Here is a 20,103-nt window from a genome sequence, read left to right as displayed (position 1 = left end):
CATTTGAATGAAGAGTTCCAAAGAATAGCAAGGAGAGATAAGAAAGCCTTCCTCAGCAATCAGTGCAAAGAAATAGAGGAAAAAAACAGAATAGGAAAGACTAGAGATCTCTTCAAGAAGATTAGAGATACCAAAGGAACATTTCATGCAAAGATGGGCACAATAAAGGACAGAAATGGTATGGACCTAACAGAAGCAGAAGATATTAAGAAGAGGTGGTAAGAATACACAGAAGAACTGTACGAAGAAGATCTTCATGACCTAGATAATCACAATGGTGTGATCACTCACCTTAGAGCCAGACATCCTGGAATGTGAAGTCAAATGGGCCTTAGAAAGCATCACTACAAACAAAGCTAGTGGAGGTGATGGAATTCCAGTTGAGCTATTTCAAATCCTAAAAGATGATGCTGTGAAAGTGCTGCATTCAATATGCCAGCAAATTTGGAAAAAGCGGTGGCCACAGGACTGGGAAAGGTCTGTTTTCATTCCAATCCCAAAGAAAGGCAATGCCAAAGAATGCTCAAACTACTGCACAATTGCACTCAGGTTCTTTACCAGTAGAGCCACCTGGGAAGGTGGGAGGGAGCTGGGTTTAATCACTGGGCTTAGTTACCAGGGAACTTCCTGCACTTGTGGTGATGGCCTGAGTGACCCCAGGTACCTGCTTGGCCACTGCCAGATTGCCTGGGGAGGAGGCAAGTTGCGGGTGGCCCCTAAGCTTTGTGGAGGACTTCTGGACTTCTAGCCACTAAGCTTCTCCTGTGCCCCTGTCCAAAGGGAGGGGGGAGGAGGAGCTGGCGCCCTGAGGGGGGGAGGGCGGGCCGAGGGAGTTTGAAAAGAGGAAGGAAGTGGGGCCCAGCAGCGCCCCAGCCACCCCGGCTGCTTCCCCAGAGGACAGCTGGAGGTGCCTGCAGGTCCCGGCCGAGCCATGGCCCCCTGGCGCAAAACTGACAAGGAGCGACACGGAGTGGGTAAGACTGGGCCTCGGGCTCTCGGCCGGAGAAGGGCAGGTGGCCAGAGCCCCCCAGGGAGGTGCTGGGGAGCCAGCGGTGTGGACGTAGGCTCCGAGCGCCCACTCACGCTCGGAGGACTCCCTCCGCTGCAGTGGGGCCAGCGGGATAGGAAAAGGGAGGCAGGGGCGAGGAAGGCGGGCACCTCGGGCCACACCCAGCCCGCTCCCTCTCCTGCCTGCCCACCGCCACAGGGCTGCCCTATTTCTCCAAGTGCCTATGCATTTCCTAGATGGGTTCCAGCAGAGCTCGGAGCCACCTGGCTCTGTTAGGCTCCTAGAATTGCAGGGATTCCCTCATCCTTTCTGGAGACTTGGCCTCTTAGAGGGAGCATCACGCATCGTTCTCTCTCTTGGCTGGGCCTTGCCTGACCCCACGTCCCTCCCGCCACCCTTGCCCTAAGCGACAGCCATCCACCTGCTTCCCCTGCCTGTTCCTCCTGGGTCAGATGACCCCCTCGTTTGGCAGAACATCCTTGGGGTGTAGGGCTGGAGGGCAAGACCCTCCACTCAGCCCCAGAAAGTCTCTGGGGGAGAAAGTCTCACACCAGGTTATACAGAGACATCCAAGAAGCCGCCTCATCAGCTTCAGCCATCTGAGCTCCCAGAGGCCTCTGCCTCAAGCTCAGGGGCGGAAGTGGTGACTGGGGGAAGGGAAGCTTCAGGTACTAGGACTCTTTCTACTAAATGGCACCCATGGTGCAATCCCCATAGATTCAATGTGGTTTTCAGATAAGTGTGAATTTAAAAACCTCTCTGTGGCTTACTACACAGGCAGACACCAGATACCGCCCTTAGAGATGAGAACTGAACAGGTCAGATGTTGGAGGACCCAAGGCTGAGAGTGATTAGATGCTGGGAATCCCAGGGCCACTTCTGGAGAAGTACTGTCCTGGAGGGCTCACCAGTTAGTCATTCATTTACTAGGCTCCAGGCGCTGTGGAGTGTTTAAAGGTGAATGGTCCCTAGCCAGAGAACAAATATTAATCCATGCCCTGAAAGGGGCTCAATTTCTCCACCTGCACTGAACTAGACTCATTAACTTTTCAACTTTAAAGCTTCTCTAACTCTGGCCCTTCTTGCTCGGGTTATCAGACTGAATCCCTTCTCAGGGGGAAGATGGGGACTGATAAATGGAGCAGACCCTTATAGATGGAGGGACCAATGCAATCTGGAGATGAAAGCTGGACATGAAGGGAATATCCAGGAAAACAAGAGCATATCCAGAGAAAAAAACGTGGTAACTCCTTTTGCCTTGAGGGGAGGGTGCATTGAAGGAAGGGTGCACAAAGTTAAGTTGCAGCCATATTTTGGAAGGCTCAGAATGTTATGCTAAGAAGTTGAGACTTTTTCCATTTAGGCAGTGGGGAGCCATAGAGGGCTTCTGTTGAGAGGAGGGACATGAGGTATGTGCCGAAGCCAGTGTGGAGGGAGACTGTGGACAGAAGAGCGAAGGTGCCTGGATGGTATACAAGGGACAGGTACTGGCAGTCCAGGGGAACCAGGGCAGTTAATTAGGGAGACTGAGGGTGGTGGGAGAGTCCCGCCCTCTGGCTGAAGGGCTGCAGTGCGCTCCTGCAGGGTGGCCACTGTGCTGCAGGGTGAAGAGAATGGACTCTGGTTCCTGCTCTTGGATTCCAGCTTCCAGTGCTTCCCAGCCTTCTGAGCTAGACAACCTCCAGGCTTCAGTTTCCTTGTCTGTGTAATCCTGCTCAGCGTTGTCGAAGGACTCGATGAATTAACCCACATGGAGTTCATAGAATGACAGTTGAACAGATCCTCATTAAATTTTATCAATGCTTGTTTTTAGACTTCATTCTCTGCATGGGAGCCCAATTCAGGACATGACATCACAGGATGGGAGGGGCCTACAGGATGGAGTAGGGTCTCACCCTCCTTAGCAGAGGAAACCCCACCTTTGTGCTCAGAGACTAGAAACTCTGTTAGGCTGTAGGCCCAGAGGCTTCTTCTGATGGAATATCTGACATTGTTCATACCTCCCTATGAAAATTCTATTTGGGGATGGGGGTCAGAGGACGTATGACCTTTAAGAGGGCCAGTGAGCACTTGGTGGGTGTCTGTTTATCAGAGGATCTTTTTATCTCTGCCGCTGAATGGCAGAGGTAAGAAAGGTACTCTCCAGCCCTCCTCCGCAGACTCCAGGTAGATGGAATGAAAATGCAAGGCTTTATGGCTTTGGGTTATGAGGAGACAGGGGACTGGAGTCGCCCAGCAGAAAGAACAGTGGCCTGAGAGGAAGAAGTCTGGGTTCTAGTTCTGACCGCATAATTTTTGCGGACAGGTCTGTATTTTAGTTTTCTCACTGTAAGTCTAGATGTTAATACATTTCTATTTCAAGACATTCTTTTATGAAGAGCATCTGAGATAATGAGAATGGGGCTTGGAAGAAGATGAAGAGCTAGAGCCATGTAAGGATTAGGGAGTCATCAGAACATCTCTGGAGTCCCAGCCAGACCAACTCAGGAGTTCCTGAGCTTTCCCATTCGGTTTCCCTTTCCTCTGGCCCAGCTGACAAGGGCTGCTGGTGTCTGTTTGTCTGGGGAGCTGATTTTTCTGGGGGCAGCTTCATACCAGAACCTCTTGGCTTCTTTCTCAGCTCACTGTGTGGTGGGCACCCAGAGTGAGCCTCTTGTAGATCCCTGGCTAGGTTCTTTGTACTTCCTTGATGAAGCTTTAAAGGGTGATCCATCAGAGTTCCAGAGAGAACACTTGGGTAGACTTGCCATAGACAAGATAGTGTAGCTATAACATAAGACAAGATATAGCCTCTGCCCTTGAGGAGTTTTGTGTAAGATTAGAAGCTTGTGCTGTGAGTGAAAATCTGGCCCTGTTTACTCATCTATAGTAGGCATAATATGGATCTCTTGAGACTGTTGTGTGGGTTGAATAGAGGTAGTACCTGCAAATCACTTAGTAATGAGACTGGTCAATGAAAGTTAGCAACTGAGGTCAAGGGGCTAATAGTAGCTGAGCCAAGAGAGACAGAGGGAAATGCACCCTTATGCCAGGTTCAGGACAGTCATGCCTTATAAGAGTAAGTACAGTAGAAGACCCATTCTCACGCAATATCTTTGTCTGGCTTCTGAACCCCTATGTGAGACGGTGTATTATTATTCTCATTTTACAAACAAAGACTTCCAGGGTTCACATAACTTGGAAGTACTCAGGCTGGCATTAGGTTCCGTTGTCTTCAGACGCCAGGCCCTCTGTTCAACACTGGGAGGGAAACTGGAAGGAGAAATGTTATAGACAAAGGCAGGAGGTTGGAAGGTGTTGGCATTTGGGTCAAACAATAAAGTGTCCTCTTTGATTTTAGTGAATGATTGTAGTGAAAAAACAAACAGTTGGAGAGGTAGATTGCAGCCTGATTGTGAAGGACTTTGAGTGCCAAGCTTATAAGTTTGGACTTCATGGTGTGAGCAGTGGAGGTTTTGAGCAGGTCTGTCACCTGTAAGAAGATAATTGAACCACTTGGAGGGGGGCGGTGGTGGGACACAGAATGGAGCAGCAGTGGGTGACGATTTTCCTGTCTACTGACTGTCTAATTGGTTAATCCTGCAGGAGCTCCACATATAATTAACATTTCCTTTTGGCCTTTACTGTCTTAATCCTCTCTGCCTGAGACTTTTGTCATTGATGACAGCTTTATCCTTGGAAGAGAGAACAGAGGACAGAAAAGGAGGAGGTAAACAAGAGTAACAAATTCCTACGGATGACAGAAAATCTCCAAAATAAAAGTTTATTTCTCTCTCATATAGAAAGCCCAGAAATAGTCCCTGAAGAAGCGGTAGAGTAGCTCATTCTGTTTCCTGCCCTGCTTCCCTGGCATAAGGCTTCTGTCTTTTGAACCAAACTGGCTTCTTAAGCTCAGGTCCACCTTCAGGCAGCAAGAAGGAGCAAAGGGAACATGAAGGGCATGACCCTTTTCATTAAGGCCACTTGCTTGAAGGCCCACTTGACACTTCCTCTTGTATCCTGTTGGCTAAAACCTAATCACATGACTGAACCTAGCCACAAGGGAACCTGGAAATGCAGTCTTCAATGCAAGCAGTCATGCACCCAGCTAAAAATCCAGTGTGCCTAAGCAAGGAGGGAAATAAGGGTATTAGGGATGATAGATTAGTTTTCTCAGGCAGCCATAACAAAAAGGTACTGACTGGGCAGCTTAAACAACAGAAATTAATTTCTCACAGTTCTGGAGGCTGGAATTCCAAGTCCAAGGTGCTAGGAGGTTGGTTTCTCCCGAGGCCTCCTACGCTGGCAGACAACTGCTTTCTCATTGCTTTGTCCTCACATGGTCATCTCTCTGTGCATGCTCACCACGTGTGTGAGCCATCTTCTTCTTAAAAGGATGTCAGTCATGTTGCATTAGGGCCCCATGCTAACAACTTCACTCATCACAGCTGTACAGACCTGATCCAAATATGGGACTTCAGCATATGGGTTTGGAGCGCTAGTGGGGGCAACAGTTGGATCCTTAACAGCTGGCCTGTGGTCTGCGGTGTGATATTTAGGGACGGTGAAAGAAGGCTTCAGGGCAGGGGCTCTCGGAAGGCGAGTGCAGAAAAAGGTTTGTTTGCCCTGGAGCTGGGCCTGCTGGGTGGATCTGTGTGCATACCTCAGTTATGCTCAGAAACCTCCTCTCTGCACAAGTCATCTCTAGTTACGGTTACATACCTATCTATGTGTGGTGTTGGGCAGTACTGCTTGGCTCCTTCAGCGAGCTATGAGGGACAAGCTGTTCCAAGTGTCTCCCCTGGCTTCAAGTGGTTTGCTGACAGTCCTTGGTGTCCCGTGCCTTTTACCGCAGGCTCTGCGTCTGTCTTCGTATGGCATTCTTCCTATGTGTGCACGTCTCCCTCCAAAATTTCCCTTTTAATCAGAACACCAGTTAGGTTAGGGTGACTGTTAGTCACTCAGTCATGTCCGACTCTTCAATTCCGTGGACTGTAGCCCGCCAGGCTCCTCTGTCCATGGGATTCTCCAGGCAAGAATATTGGAGTGGGTTGCAATTCCCTTCTCCTTCCCCCCTTTCTGGGGATCTTTTCAACCCAGGGATTGAACCCAGGCCTCCCACACTGCAGGCAGATTCTTTACCATCTGAGCCACCCCGTTAGGGTGAGGGCCCACCCTAATGATCTATTTTAACTGTATTACCTCTGAAAAGAGTATGTCTGAGTAAGGTTGCATTCTGAGGTGCTGGGGATTAGGAGTCTAACGTATCATTTGTTTGGTGGGGAGTGGTGTAACTCAAACCATGACAGGCTCTTCCAGAGTTGAGATGGGATCTCTTTTGCATCTTGATTGGGAAATACAGATGAGTTCGAGATCTCTCTCTGGGCCAGGATGCAGGTGATGCGGTTCCCTGGACAGGGGTGGTCCAGAGTGCAAAGGACAGATGCCGAGTGGGCGATGGGCACTTGTGTCCCTGCCACACACACTCTCAACAAGGAACAAACTTCACTCAAAGGTGTTCAGTTTATAGGTGTGCGGTGCGTATGTGTATGTGAGCAAAGTAGTATGTTTGAGGTACTAAGCAAATCAAACAAGCCCAGGAAACATAAGCAGCAGTCCTCCAGGAGGCACTGGACTGGGGCGCCCTGGAAAATTCTGCCTGTCTTCTTATGGCTTCCCCGCTGCTCTAAGCCTATGAGCTCAGTTCTCTGTTCTCTCCTCAGCTTCCTTTGATATTCTGGGACCACTAGACGGCCCCAGCCTGAAGGCCCCAGCAGGCCGCCCGCCTCAACCTTGCCTGTGTCTGTAGTCCGGCACCTTTTGAGTCTCCTCTCTGTGTTTATTTGTTCGGTCTTGAGAGAGAAGATCTGATTGAATCGATTGACCTTTTTCAGAAAGGCCACCCCAAGTCAGAGGTCATTGCCAAGCTAAGAATGAGCCCCACTTGAGCAGGATGCTGCCTCTGCCTTTCCCAATATGCTCTGACTATGGACGGGGCTGGCAGGAATTGTGGGTGGGGACAGATTCTTTGCATAGGAGGCGTGAGTCAAACATGCACTCCAACCACACCGGGGAGAACTCCACTCCAGAGGGACCACTGTTACTGCTCTTATTGCCAGAGTTCATAGTGAAAGAGGAGACTGTCATTTACTCATCAGTTTGTTCACTCATTCACTCCTTCCTGCTTAACTCATTTCTTACATATTTATTGGGCATTTCCTATCGCTAGATAGTGAAATGACTAGAATTTGGCCAGTATGTTTCCTACCCTTTTGGAGCTTATAGTCTAGTGGGAAGACTAAAGGCACCTTGTGGGAAGATCAGTAAGTATATCACTGTAAATTATGATATGCGCTATTGTGAAGAAAAGAGCCTGTCTCATGAATGAGAATATTGGAGGGAGGGAATCTTAAACTGGATGGTCTCAGAAGGCCCCTGAGGAGCAATGGGGGAAAACATTGTAAAGGAAATGCTTAGGGGAATCCTATTTTTGCTGTGGAAGCAAACTGTATCTTTGGATTTGTCTCCAGAAGTTAGTCTGGTGCAATAAAAACACATGGATGGAAATCTAATTCCTTCCTGCCACCAATTCTTAGGTGCCTGGTCCTCCTCCTTTCTGATGCTTCAGCAATTTGGGATTGTTGAAGAGTGCCTGCTGGGCTCACTGTTTGAGTCCATTTATGGAGATTGTCCTAATCTCTAGGTTTATGGGAACCACATTTGTTAGTGGCCATCTTGCCCCCAACTATAATGTTTGTGTTTGAATGAGCCTTGACAGAATGTGTTTGCTAAGATTTGCTTCCTCCTGAGTTCAGCATTCTTATATTACTGCTGAATTTTGAGACAGGCAATGTAGTCACCATAATATTCTGCTAATTTCTGGACCTTTGGACTTCTTTTGGGGTTTGTGTGTGTTTTTTTGTTTTTAGGTTTATAGGCCTTTAATTTAACGGCCAGTTACACATGGGGGCTACAGTCTGTGTTCTGTGGCAAATGTTCTGCAATGGGGAATGCTAATACTTATTGCCAACCAACTCCAGAAGGTTGTGGAGGCACCACAAATGTTCCCTTTAATAGGCATTGTCTCCTTTCTTTCCACTTTCTTTAATTGATGTGAGTTAAAAAACAGCCAGGCTGAGTTTGTCAACCTCTGAAGTATCACTTGGTTTCTAGGTCTCTTGGAAAAAAGTCATCCATGTCTTGCTCCTCTGACCCCACTAGGACACCATCAGCTTTGGCACTGATTTAAAGAAGCTATGCAGATAGTGGGTGACCTTTCACAAAGGTCAGCACCTTTCCAAACCCCTCTCCAGACATTGCCCCAGGGCACTCAGAACTCCCCTGATAACGCAGAGCTCCTTGGGTCAGAGCCTCACCCAGGATAGTGATGAGGACCTAGGTGGGAGACGTGACTTGCAGGGGTGCCTTGGCATCCAGCACAGGGTGTGAGCAGAGCCAGTGCTGAGCAGGCATCTGCTGGGATGGATTAAGTGGTGTGCTAGGCTGCAGCAAGGTGCAAACCTGGTGCCAACTAGACCTGGATGACTTGGCCGGGAAGTGGAGTTTTGCTGCTTGCCTGCCTGGTGGTGGAAGTAAGGGAGCTGTCTCAGGAGAGAGAGTTCCAGGTAGAATAAACAGTCAAGGAAACCTCTCTGAAGTGTGGGAGGCCAGTGTGGATAGAGCAGAGTAAGCCAGGGGCAGAGTGGTCAGAAATGAGTGCTCTGAGCAGAGGTTGTATTGAGCAATGCCTGGCACATATTATAAGACTTTGGCTTTTAGTCTGAATGGAAGGGGGTAGGGCGTTGTAGGATTTGAGAAGAATTTTTCACTTTCATGCATTGGAGAAGGAAATGGCAACCCACTCCAGTGTTCTTGCCTGGAGAATCCCAGGGATGACGGAGCTTGGTGGGCTGCCATCTGTGGGGTCGCACAGAGTCGGACACAACTCAAGTGACTTAGCATCAGTTGCAGTAGTATGTTTTGTCTTTTTTAAAATTTTATTTTTAATTGAAGTATAGTTGATTTGCACGTTGTGTTAATTTCTGCTGTACAGCAAAGTGACTCAGTTACACACACACACACACACACACACACACACTTGTTGTTCAGTCACTAAGTTGTGTCTGACTCTTTGCGATCCCATGGACTGCAGCACACCAGGCTTCCTTGTCCTTCACCATCTCCCGAAGCTTGCTCAAACTCATGTCCATTGAGTTGGTGTTGCCATCCAACCATCTCATCCTCTATCATCCCTTTCTCCTCCCACTTTCTTTTCAGCATCAATCTTTCCCAGCATCAGGGTCTTTCCAATAAGTTGGCTCTTAGCATCAGGTGGCCAAAGTATTGGAGCTTCTGCTTCAGCATCAGTCCTCCCAATGAATGTGATTTATCACAGGATATTGACTATAGCTCCCCATGCTGTACAGTAGGTCCTTGTTTATCCATTCCATGTGTAATAGTTTGTATCTACCAACCCCAAACTCCCAGCCTATCCCTGTCCCACCCCTCCCCCTTGGCAGCCACTGTCTGTCTTATTTTAAAAGGATTATTGTAGACATTTTATGGTTAGTATATAGAAAGGAATTAAATGTGGAAGCAGGGAGGCCAGCACAGCAGTTACTGTAATAATCTAGGCAAGAGATAGTGGTGGGGGGCGCCCAGTTATATAGCAGGGAGGAGGTGAGATGTGCTTGGCTGTGTGTGTATTGTAGGTCGAGCAAATGGGGTTTTCCTCATGGATTGGATGTAGGTATGAGAGAAAGGGAGTAATCAGGGTGACGCTATTGTTTTTGGTCTGAGCAGCTGGAGGAGTGGAATTGCATACAGGGCTTCCTTAGTTAATCCCCTGGTCTAAGTTGTCATCGATATTGCCATAAATAACATCATTGCCTCAATTTTTTTCAATCTGGTCTATTTGTAAAGCACAGTGGTGTCATGTTGAACCCTCACAGCCATGCTGACAGATGAGTCCTTTTATCTTCATTTCAAAGATGAGGAAATTGAAGAGCAGAGAGCTTCAAACTCTTACTGAAATGCAACCTATTTCCAGCAGTTTTCTTACACCTCATCCCTGGAATAAATTTCTTCTGGTGTCCTGAAATCATATTTCACCTTGCCTTTTAGTTTTATGTGACTGCATTTTCTCCCCCACTGGGCGGCTTATTGTTTGAGGGCTGAGCTCTGTTTGGAGGTCAACCTCGATTCCCTCTGGTTCTTGATGGAACCAGATTCCATTTGGCACTAGCACAAATGTGGTAGTTCAGAGAGTCTCATCAATACTGTGACGTGGGACCCTTGGGAGTCCAGTGAAAGCCATAAACCCTCTTCCTACAAAAACATGTGCACGTCCACTTTTGCATTACCATTTCATTAAGGCCCATTCATGGAAGCCAGTTACGGACCCTGGTAAAATGTACTCAGTAACTAGACACAATAGATACAACCAAGGCACCCTGCCCAAAGTATGAATTCTTAGATCTGGGAGTTGTCAAGATTAAGAAAACTATTTTTATAGTCTATCCAGATCGATTAAGTCCAATAAATCCATGCTAAGTTATGGTTCTGGGCTGAGTATGGGGGTGCAGAGCTGAAAATCAGTCTCTGCTCTCAGGAAGGTAATGAGCTAGTAGTAGTCTCTCCTTTGTGCTTGAGGCAGCAAAAAACAGTGCTACTAGTACTAATGTCCCCATCTCTCAGGTTGGAGATGGTTACACCCCTGCTTTAGGTCACTGTGGCTCCTGCCATCACCTGGTCAGATTTCACTGAGGCCTTGTGAAGAATTGCCTGGCTCCTCCACAGAATGTAAACACCATGGCAGCAGTACTGTGTTCCTTGTTCTTCTCCAGCACAGAATGCCTAGCACAGAATAGTTGTTGCCTGGATGAATGGATGGGTCGGTAAGCAAATGAAAGGGCAGAAGGTTGGGGATTAAGAGGGAGTAGAGGTTGAAGGATTTACATTTTCTAGTAGCCTCATAAGGCTCAGATGAATTGTCCCCTCCTGCCCTTACCCCCTAGCTCCTTTCCTGTCAGGAGGCTGAGTCCTATGAGAGAGCACACAACAACCGAGGCATTCTTGAACTCTCCTCTAAATACCTGGATCCCTGCACCAAGCCCCACAGTTCTCACCCCAGGACTCACTGGAACTCTGCACCCGTCAAGCTGATTTTCCTTCTCTCTTCCTTGCCCTTGTGGCCTTCCCTCCCCGCCCTCCTCCCCAGGGCTCTCACCCCAATTCTCCCCCTTGCCCTCCCCCTACCCTTTCCTCTCCCTCTAGTCTCACTTCCTTCACGGGGCCTCTCTTGATATCTCTCTTCTGAGAGACCATGGCTGCCATGCTCCACAGCTTCAGTTCAGTTCAATTCAGTCACTCAGTCGTGTCTGACTCTTTGGGACCCCATGGACTGCAGCACGCCAGGCCTCCCTGTCCCTCACCAACTCCCGGAGCTTACTCAAACTCATGTCCATTGAGTCGGTGATGCCATCCACCCATCTCATCCTCTGTCGTCCCCTTCTCCTCCTGCCCTCAATCTTTCCCAGCATCAGGGTCTTTTCCAAGGAGTCAGTTCTTCACATTAGGTGGCCAGAGTATTGGAGTTTCATCTTCAGCATCAGTCCTTCCAATGAATATTCAGGACTGATTTCCTTTAGGATGGACTAGTTGGATCTCCACAGTTTAGCACCCCCCAACCCCCCTTTAAAAAAAAAAAAAGATATCCTCTTATTTCCTGTGTGTTCATTTTATCTCTTGAGCTAGATTTCCCCAAATCTCCAGGACAGCAGGCTTCACCATCTATCACCCCCTCTAACCTTCTGCAGAGCTCCGCAGTGCACCGTGCTCCCACACTGGAGCTTGGGGACTGAGAAACCAGCCCTTGGTGTGGTCATAAAGCCTCTCTTCCAACTCTAGTATGTGAGTGTGTGAACACAGAACAGTGTGAGACAGTGTGAGCATGGGTGTGTGCATATACCTATACTGGGGGCACTGGGAAAGAGAGCAAATCCCAGCATGATGTTTTTATAGGACTCATCAGCCTTGACGCTATTGATATTTGGGGCCAGATCATTCTTGATATGGGGCTGTCTTTTTTTCGGCTCCAAAATCACTGTGGATGCTTATTGCAGCCATGAAATTAAAAGACACTTACTCTTTGGAAGGAAAGTTATGACCAACCTAGATAGTATATTAAAAAGCAGAGACATTACTTTGCCAACCAAGGTCTGTCTAGTCAAGGCTATGGTTTTTCCCGTGGTCATGTATGGATGTGAGAGTTGGACTGTGAAGAAAGCTGATCGCCGAAGAATTGATACTTTTGAACTGTGGTGCTGGAGAAGACTCCTGAGAGTCCCTTGGACTGCAAGGAGATCCAACCAGTCCATTCTAAAGGAGATCAATCCTGGGTGTTCATTGGAAGGACTGATGCTAAAGCTGAAACTCCAATACTTTGGCCACCTCATGCGTCGAGTTGACTCACTGGAAAAGACTCTGAAGCTGGGAAGGATTGGGGGCAGGAGGAGACGGGGACGACAGAGAATGAGATGGCTGGATGGCATCACCGACTCTATGGACATGAGTTTGAGTGAACTCCGGGAGTTGATGATGGACAGGGAGGCCTGGCGTGCTGTGATTCATGGGGTCGCAAAGAGTTGGACATGACTGAGCGACTGAACTGAACTGTGCACTATAGGATATTTAGAAGTGTCCCTGACCTCCACCAGCTAGATGCTAGGAGCTCCCCCACTCCCCATGCCTGCCTCCTGCACCCCCAGGATTGTGACAACCAAGCATGTGTCCAGCATTGACAAGTGTCCCCTTCCCCACATTTGTCCCCAGTTGAGAGTCACTGTTTAGAGAACTCCTGGGAATTTACTTTCTTCTTGTTGGCTGAGTATGTCACCTTGGCTCACCATTGGCAACCTATAATGTTTTAGGAGGATCCAGTAGGGGCCCTAAAGCACCTGACAGAGAGTGGGTGTCAGAGACAGTGCAGTGTAATGGTTGAGGCGGTGTGTTCTGAAGTCAGCCCACCTGGGGTGAAATCCTGGCTCATCTCCTTTCCATTGGGGTCACCCTGGGCTGTTCACTTCATCTTATACTACCTCAGTGTCCTCATCTGTAAAACAGAGATGCTAATAAATGTACCCACCACGAGAATTGTGAGAGGATTAAATGGGTGACTGTGGGTCAATTCATCGGAAAAGTCTGATACCTGGAAGTGTTCACAGAGGTTGTGATTCTTGTCCTGTCCTGATGGGAGGAAGACATCTTCTCCTTGATTCCCTCTGGCTGCGATTCTTCTGCCTCATCCAACTGCCAGCTGACCCCAGGTTTGAGCTCTGGCCTTGCTGCTGGAAGCTTCTGCTGGGTCACAGTATTCACCCTCCTGATGGAATGTCAGGTTGTTGCCTTGGTGTTGAGGCTACCAACACCTTGCCCAGAGACTCCAGGCAAACTGCTTGTATATTTCAATAAAAGTGTGTGTTTCTTTTGAATCCAAAGTGGACTGGCCAGCTGGTTCTATTTCTTCCTGGAATAGAGACCCTCCAAAGCCCAGATCAGAGACTAGAGAAACGAGCTTCAGGCAATTATATTATTTTTTGCCAATACCGTTTGTGTTCCCTTACACGGCTTCTTGTACAAACTCTATTAACAATTGGTGTTTGCTGAAGCTTTTGTTTTCAAACCTGTCTGCTAGTGGCGGGGTCCTGATGAGGTACAAATCCATCCTAAAGGGTCACAGGGCACTTGATGGCTGCCATCAAAATTGGCAATCCAGCTGGCTCAGCAACTCATTAAGTAATATCAAGAAATGCAAGAAAAAACTTAGGAGACGAGGCATACCTGCCCTGCATAGGTGTATTCCTTCAGTTCAACAAGTATTTATTAAAGTTCTGTAAATATTGATTGAACTTCAGCTGTGAGTCAGATGCTGTTCTCAGCAGTGGGAATTCACTGGCCACCAGGCAGGCTCAGTCTCCACCCTGGCTGAGGTTGAAGAAGACAGGAAATTAACAAGTCTAGTGTGTGTGTGTGTGTGTGTGTGTGTATACACACACACATATATGTATGTTTATCTGTGTTTATAGATAAACACACATAGACACATATACTCACACACACACAATAAACTGTGATATCAGCACTGGGCTAGTCAGGAAAGGAAAGACTTTAGATTCCAGCCTGGGTTTGACTCCGTTTTCTAGTTGTGTGGCCATGGGCAAATTCCTTAATCTTTTTTTCAGTTTCTCATATGTTACATGGAGGGTAATACATTGAAGGGTTACTGTGAAGATTAACTGAGCTAATACAAGTAATACATAAGGAATTTTGTCTGTCTTGTTTGTCTCTGTAACCCAAATAGCCAGAGCAGTCTCTGGCACACAGTCGGTATCGAGTGAGTATTTGTTGAAAAATGACATGTGCTTGGTACGTAATATGTGCTCAATAAATATTCACCATTGTGAGGGGAGGGGCCAAGCTGGACACAAAGTGGGGACAGTCCAGATTTCTGGGTAATTCTGTTTAACTTACTAGTTGGGCTTTCCTGGTGGCTCAGTGGTAAAGAATTCGCCTGCCAATGCAGGAGACACAGGTTTGATCCCTGGGTCGGGGAAATCCCCTGAAGAAGGAACTGGAAACTCATTCCAGTATTCTTGCCGGGAAAATCCCATGGACATAGAAGCCTGGTGGGCTACAGTCGATGGGGTTGTGAAAGAGTCAGACATGATATAGCGACTAAACAACAGCAACTTACTAGTTAGAGATGAAAGAATAAGTTGTTTATTCTCTCTCTGCTTCAGTTTCCTCATCTATAAATCCAAGTGAAATATTGTACTTATCTCCCAACACTGCAGGAAGCACAGAGATCCTTCTCTCTTCATTCATGTGAGCTGCATGCTCTAACAGTGTATGCTTACTTTGTCCTTAGTCTCTTGATTTACGCTCCTGATGAGCAGCCTATTTCAATACATTTAAGTTAAATCTGTAGCTAATCAGTGGATTTGATTTCCAGGGTTGTTGGAAGTCCCACCTGTCTTAAAGTAGCTGCTCCCCCTGGCTTGACAATCTAGGATTTCCAGCATGAGTATCCTCATTGGGTTCAATGACCTTAGATGGCCCTAGTGCTTGAAATACCCCTTTGATCCTCAGCCATAAGTAGTTTGGTCTGGTTAGGCTTGTCAGTAACCAGCTGCTGCCTTAGCTGCTGAGTATACTATTTTAATACAGGGAGAGGTCAAATCCTTTGTTGGGTTGTACCAATATTCTCCTAGACACAGAAACTTCATTAAAAAAGGGGAAGCTGAGATAGGTGTCTGTGAAAATCCTTCCACCACTTGTTTATCTTTCATGGATGGACATGGCCAGAGTGGGGAGGGCTATGATTTCAGTGATTTTTACTTCTTACTTATTCCGGTAGGTTCCTCCTGTTTTTCTGCCTTTTCCATCACTCACTTAAAACTTGAGAGTGGTTAGACCTGCAGGGAGTGGTGAAGAAGATGACCTGTTCTGACACTGGTCAGAAGCAACTCAAATGAAATTCATAGATAAGCAATAAAACTTTAGCAAAGGGTGGCATTCTGGTTCAAAGTTTCCTGTTAGTCATTTAGAAAACTTAACAGAATTGGGTATTGGTATGCAAAGCCACTTCCTTTGTCGACAAGTAATGTCTTCTTTTCCCCAAATGGAGCCTTGAGAACAGAGGTCCTCATGCAAAGGCAGAAATACATTTATAAGTTAAATGGCAATTTCAGTTACTTTATTTTCATATAATGTGAGTCTTTGGAATGAATACAGACTTCACGTTGAATATCAGGTTTCAAGATCTGTCCAAGATATCTTCTTAAGCCAATTGGTTGGTACTTTCTCACCTGACAGAGCTGGGCAGAGTTGGAGGAACAGAGTCCTAAGGAAAGATGGGAAGGCTACAGTCTGGGAACAAAATAAGAGTCTTGCTCTGAACTTCAAATACCTGATGGACAGGCCTAATTTACTAGTGCTCCAGAGGTAAACACATTATGGATGGTTTTCCTCTGTTAGAAACCTCAGTTACCTCTGTGGCCCTGTCCAGCTCCATGTCAGGTATGTCCTCAGCCAGACCTCTGGGGCTGGAGGGTTCAGGAAGTGGGGAATCTGCAGAGTTAGGGCATCAACAAGCTGTAGTGTCCAAATGCCAGCAGCCTGTCTGGGGGCAGGGCTCGAAGTCAGGCCAAGTGTGGAGGGAAATGGAGAAACAGGGCATCTTTATGCAGGAGAAGAGAACTCTGAATCCCCTGAGAGTCCTCTCAAGTTTCATTTTGGGCAAAGGATTTATTTTATTTGATTCCTTTTTATGATTTATCTCTCTTTAACAACATTCTCCATTTCTGGAGACTTTATTTTTCTGGTTTCCTTTTGTTCCTTTAACAATATTCTCCATTTCTGGAGACTTTATTTTCTGGCTTCCTTTAGTTCCTCGTCCATAGCTTTCTTTAGCTACTTGAGCATATTTAAAATAATTGATTGAAAGTCCTTGTCTCCTAAGTCCATTGTCTATCCTTCTTCAGGACAGTTTGTATTAATTTCCTTTTTTTCCTCTCTGATGGACTATACTTTCTTGTTTCTTACAATCCTCAAAATTTTGTGCTGAAAACTGGATATCTTGAATATTTTGATGTGCTAGCTTGGACGTCAGAGTCTCCCTCCTTGCCAGGGCTTGTTGTCACTCCTTCATACAGATTGTAGCAGTTGGTTTGATTAGTGACTTTTCTAAAGCATTTCGTTAAGACAGTGTTGTTTGTTGCATGTGGTCATGGAAGTCTCTAAATGCCTGGAATTGAGAGAAAACAATCTAGTCTTTGCAGCTGTGTGTGGGTGTTTGGACGTACCTTCAACACTTAGCCAGCCCATGTACAACTTTGCCTGAGCCTGCATTTCCTGCCTGCATGGAGCCTGATGGTCCACCAGAGCTGAGATGTGGGCTTCCTCACACCCTTTCTTAACACGTGTCCAACTCTCCGTGGTCTTCTAGATCCCTAGTGATACATGGCACTCTCCAAAGCTCTTATTCTCCAAAGCATTTCAACTCTAAGCCTTTCCTCCCAGGCTTACAGGTAGGATTATCGTTTGCCCCAACTTATATTCTTTGCTGTGTATGGCAGTAGGTAGTTCTTTTGACTTAATGTTTTTGATTAATGCCCTTTGCATGGCTGCATCTCCGCCTTAGGAGAGCCTCAAATCAGGGAAATAAAGGCAAACTTGAGGCTGTAGTCCTTCAGGAAGCCTACTGACAGATCAAAACAAGCAACTACAGTTTCTTGGGACAAGGTCTGCTCTGCTCCCTCCAGCCTTAGGAATCCCCAGCATAAACATGGAATACCATCTTCAAGACTGCCACTAAGATGGGGAAAAGAGAATGGGATAAGGATCAGTTAAAATGCTACAGAATGTTCCCAGGTTTCAGTTTCCTTTTTCTTGAGTAAGCATTTGCTTGGGTGCTGTACACTCCTGACTGTTTTTCAGGGTTCTGATAAAGTTGGTTCTGACCATTTTTGCCAGAGTTTTCATTGCAAGCACCTGTTCTTGCACTCCCCCACTTCACCATTTTTTGCTGATTTGGCTCTAAGAAGTAGTTTTTGAATGCACTTTGTTGACAGGTAAGGAGACTGAGGACCAAAGGGGGAGGGAATGAGCTGAGTCAATGGTGTGACTGCCAAGGGGACTCAGGATTCTCGTTCGGTTCAGGCTGTCTTCCGTTTGTCACATGGCTCATCAGCATTGTCTCTCCTGGGTCCAGAGACCTCTGGGATTAGAAAGACACAGCAAGGGTCTCCTCATGGGCTTCCTCACATCCACTCCGCCTCTCTCTATCCACTCTCTACGTGGAAGCCAGAGAGATTACATCACTCCCTTTCAGCCTTCCATCCTCTGGTGTCTCTATACAATGGGGTATTATTCAGCAGCAAAAATGAATGAAGTAATGCTAGTTGCTGTAACATGGATGAACCTTTAAAACCTTGTGCTAGGCAGAAGAAGCCAGTTGCAAAAGACCATATATTATATGAAATGTCTAGAATGGACAAATCTATAGAGACAGAAAGTAAAGGAGTGGCTGCTTGTGGCTGGGGGAACTTTTTGAGGTGTTGAGAATGTTCTAAAATTAATCTTCCTGATAGTTTCACAACTTGTGAGTAAATCTTCGAGTTACATACTTTAAGTGGACAAACTGTATCTGAATAAATCTATTATCAAATAACTGAGTAAAGTCTATTCGGTTCCTGTTTTCTTGGAGTAAAGCCCACACTCACCGGGAAGCCCTGCGTGACCTGGTTCTCGCCTCCCCAGCCTGCCTGTGTCACCCCTCCTCTTGTAGCACACTCCTCACATGGCCGTTGCCCTCATGCTTTCTGTGCCAAGCATCTTCCTCACTCAGCGCCTTTGAACACACTGTTTCCTCTTCCTGAAATGTCCTTCCACTCGCTGTCCCCATCGCTGACCTGTTTGACTCCTCCGTCTATAATCAGCTCAGGGAGTAACCTTTACTAACGGCCCCAGGAAAAGTTGATGCCCCCCTATTATTCTCTCTTGTATATGTGTGCTCAGATGTGTCCAGCTCTTTGAGACCCATGGTTCCATGGACTGTAGCCCACCAGGCTCCTCTGCCCCTGGAATTTTCCAGACAAGAATACTGCAGTGGGTTGCCATTTCCTACTCCAAGGGATCTTCCCAACCCAGGGATCGAAACTGTGATTCTTGCATCTCCTGCGTTGGCAGGTGGATTCTTTACCAACTGTATCACCTGGAAAGTCACCTACCAGGTGGCCATATTTGTCTCTTCCATCATTTTTTATAACCTTATATTTATTTGTGTTTTCACCAAAGAGCAAGATCATACTGGCTTACTGTAGCCACTTACGAAATACCTGCTGCCTGGATGAATGAGGACAACCTTTTAGGTTCAAATCATCCCTCATCCTGACGGTCTTCCGTTAAATCAAACCACATGTATGTTGATTCATGTGTCAGATCAAATATCTCTGTGTTCTTTTCCTGAAGACCTCCCAAGTTGGGTATTCCTTGAACAAGCTTCATCCCTAGGTTAAGGTTGTGGCCTGGTCCCCACTTAAGTTATGCTGAGCACGGGCTAGTCACTGTAATGATATGGTATAATCTCACATTCCAGGGGGTCAGCAGAGGCTCTGATAGCACAGGGGCACTCTGGGTGTTTTCATGGCCAGCTGCTGCTCCCCAGAAACCGGCAGTCTAAATGGGAAATCAGAGTACACTCCTGAATGTTAGGTACCCATAGCAGTCCTACCAACTATTAGGAGATGGGGATGGGTGGTTACTGTGGCCTGGAGAAGTCAAGGAAGGCCTCATGGATAAAACAGGACTTGCCTGAAAGATTTACTTTGGGAAAGGCCAAGAAACAGGCATTTTAAGATGGAATATAGGTTGGCTAGAGCTGGGTGGGAGAGAGATACGGCCTTCTTAGACAGTGACGACTGGGTGGTCTTCGAGTGGTGGAAAGACTGGTACTTTAGGCTGCTGTCGCCAGGGGTGGAGTAACTGGGGAGCAGCAAGTAGCCCAAGATAGCAGCTGAGAATAGAGATGTTAGATACTGATTTTCCTGTCACTTCTTAACCTAGTGACTTTGGCCAGACTGTTCTACCTCTCAGCAGCTCCATTTCCTCATGTGCGAAATGGGATCACAGTTTACACCTCAGGACTGCTGTGAGACTGGAACAAGGGGATGGCAGACCACGGGACCGTGGAAAGTCTAGCATGGGAGATGACATAAACACCCTTCCTATCACCAGGCTGGGGCGCAGAGCCTGGCTCGGGAGAGGCTGTGTTTGACTAATGAGCAGAGGCCTTTGGGAGCCAGACTGAGCCTGCACTGACTCCTGTGGCAAGAAGTGGTTTGTACGCTGGTTTTATTCAGCCCATGAGGTCTTCATGGGCATCAGATAAAGTCAAGAAAGGAAGGCGCAGAGATTCTTGGTATCCAGAGGTCTCACCGTGCCTGTCTCTTTCATTTCACAGCCATATACAACTTCCAAGGGAGCGGGACCCCCCAACTCTCCCTGCAGATTGGCGATGTGGTACGAATACAGGAGACCTGTGGAGGTGAGTCACT

At 47.1% G+C, this 20,103-nt stretch overlaps 1 protein-coding gene across 1 annotated transcript in view; it reads left to right on the top strand.

The window, feature by feature from the left end:
* Window positions 1–865: 865 nt before the first annotated feature.
* DOCK2 (dedicator of cytokinesis 2) overlaps window positions 866–20,103 on the top strand; it is a 473,020-nt gene continuing 453,782 nt past the window's right edge. The window contains exons 1-2 of the mRNA XM_055421792.2: window positions 866–974; window positions 20,010–20,093. Coding sequence (XP_055277767.2) covers window positions 932–974; window positions 20,010–20,093 — 127 coding nt within the window. The 5' untranslated portion in view covers window positions 866–931. The remainder of the gene's footprint in view (window positions 975–20,009; window positions 20,094–20,103) is intronic.

This window comes from Moschus berezovskii, chromosome 18, assembly GCF_049115385.1.
Source record: "Moschus berezovskii isolate FMDL1 chromosome 18, NW_MosBer_1.0, whole genome shotgun sequence".
In the NCBI taxonomy this organism is placed as follows: Eukaryota; Metazoa; Chordata; class Mammalia; order Artiodactyla; family Moschidae; genus Moschus; species Moschus berezovskii.
The sequence above is the reverse complement of the archived record's forward strand: the minus strand, read 5'-3'. Positions and strand labels throughout refer to the sequence as shown.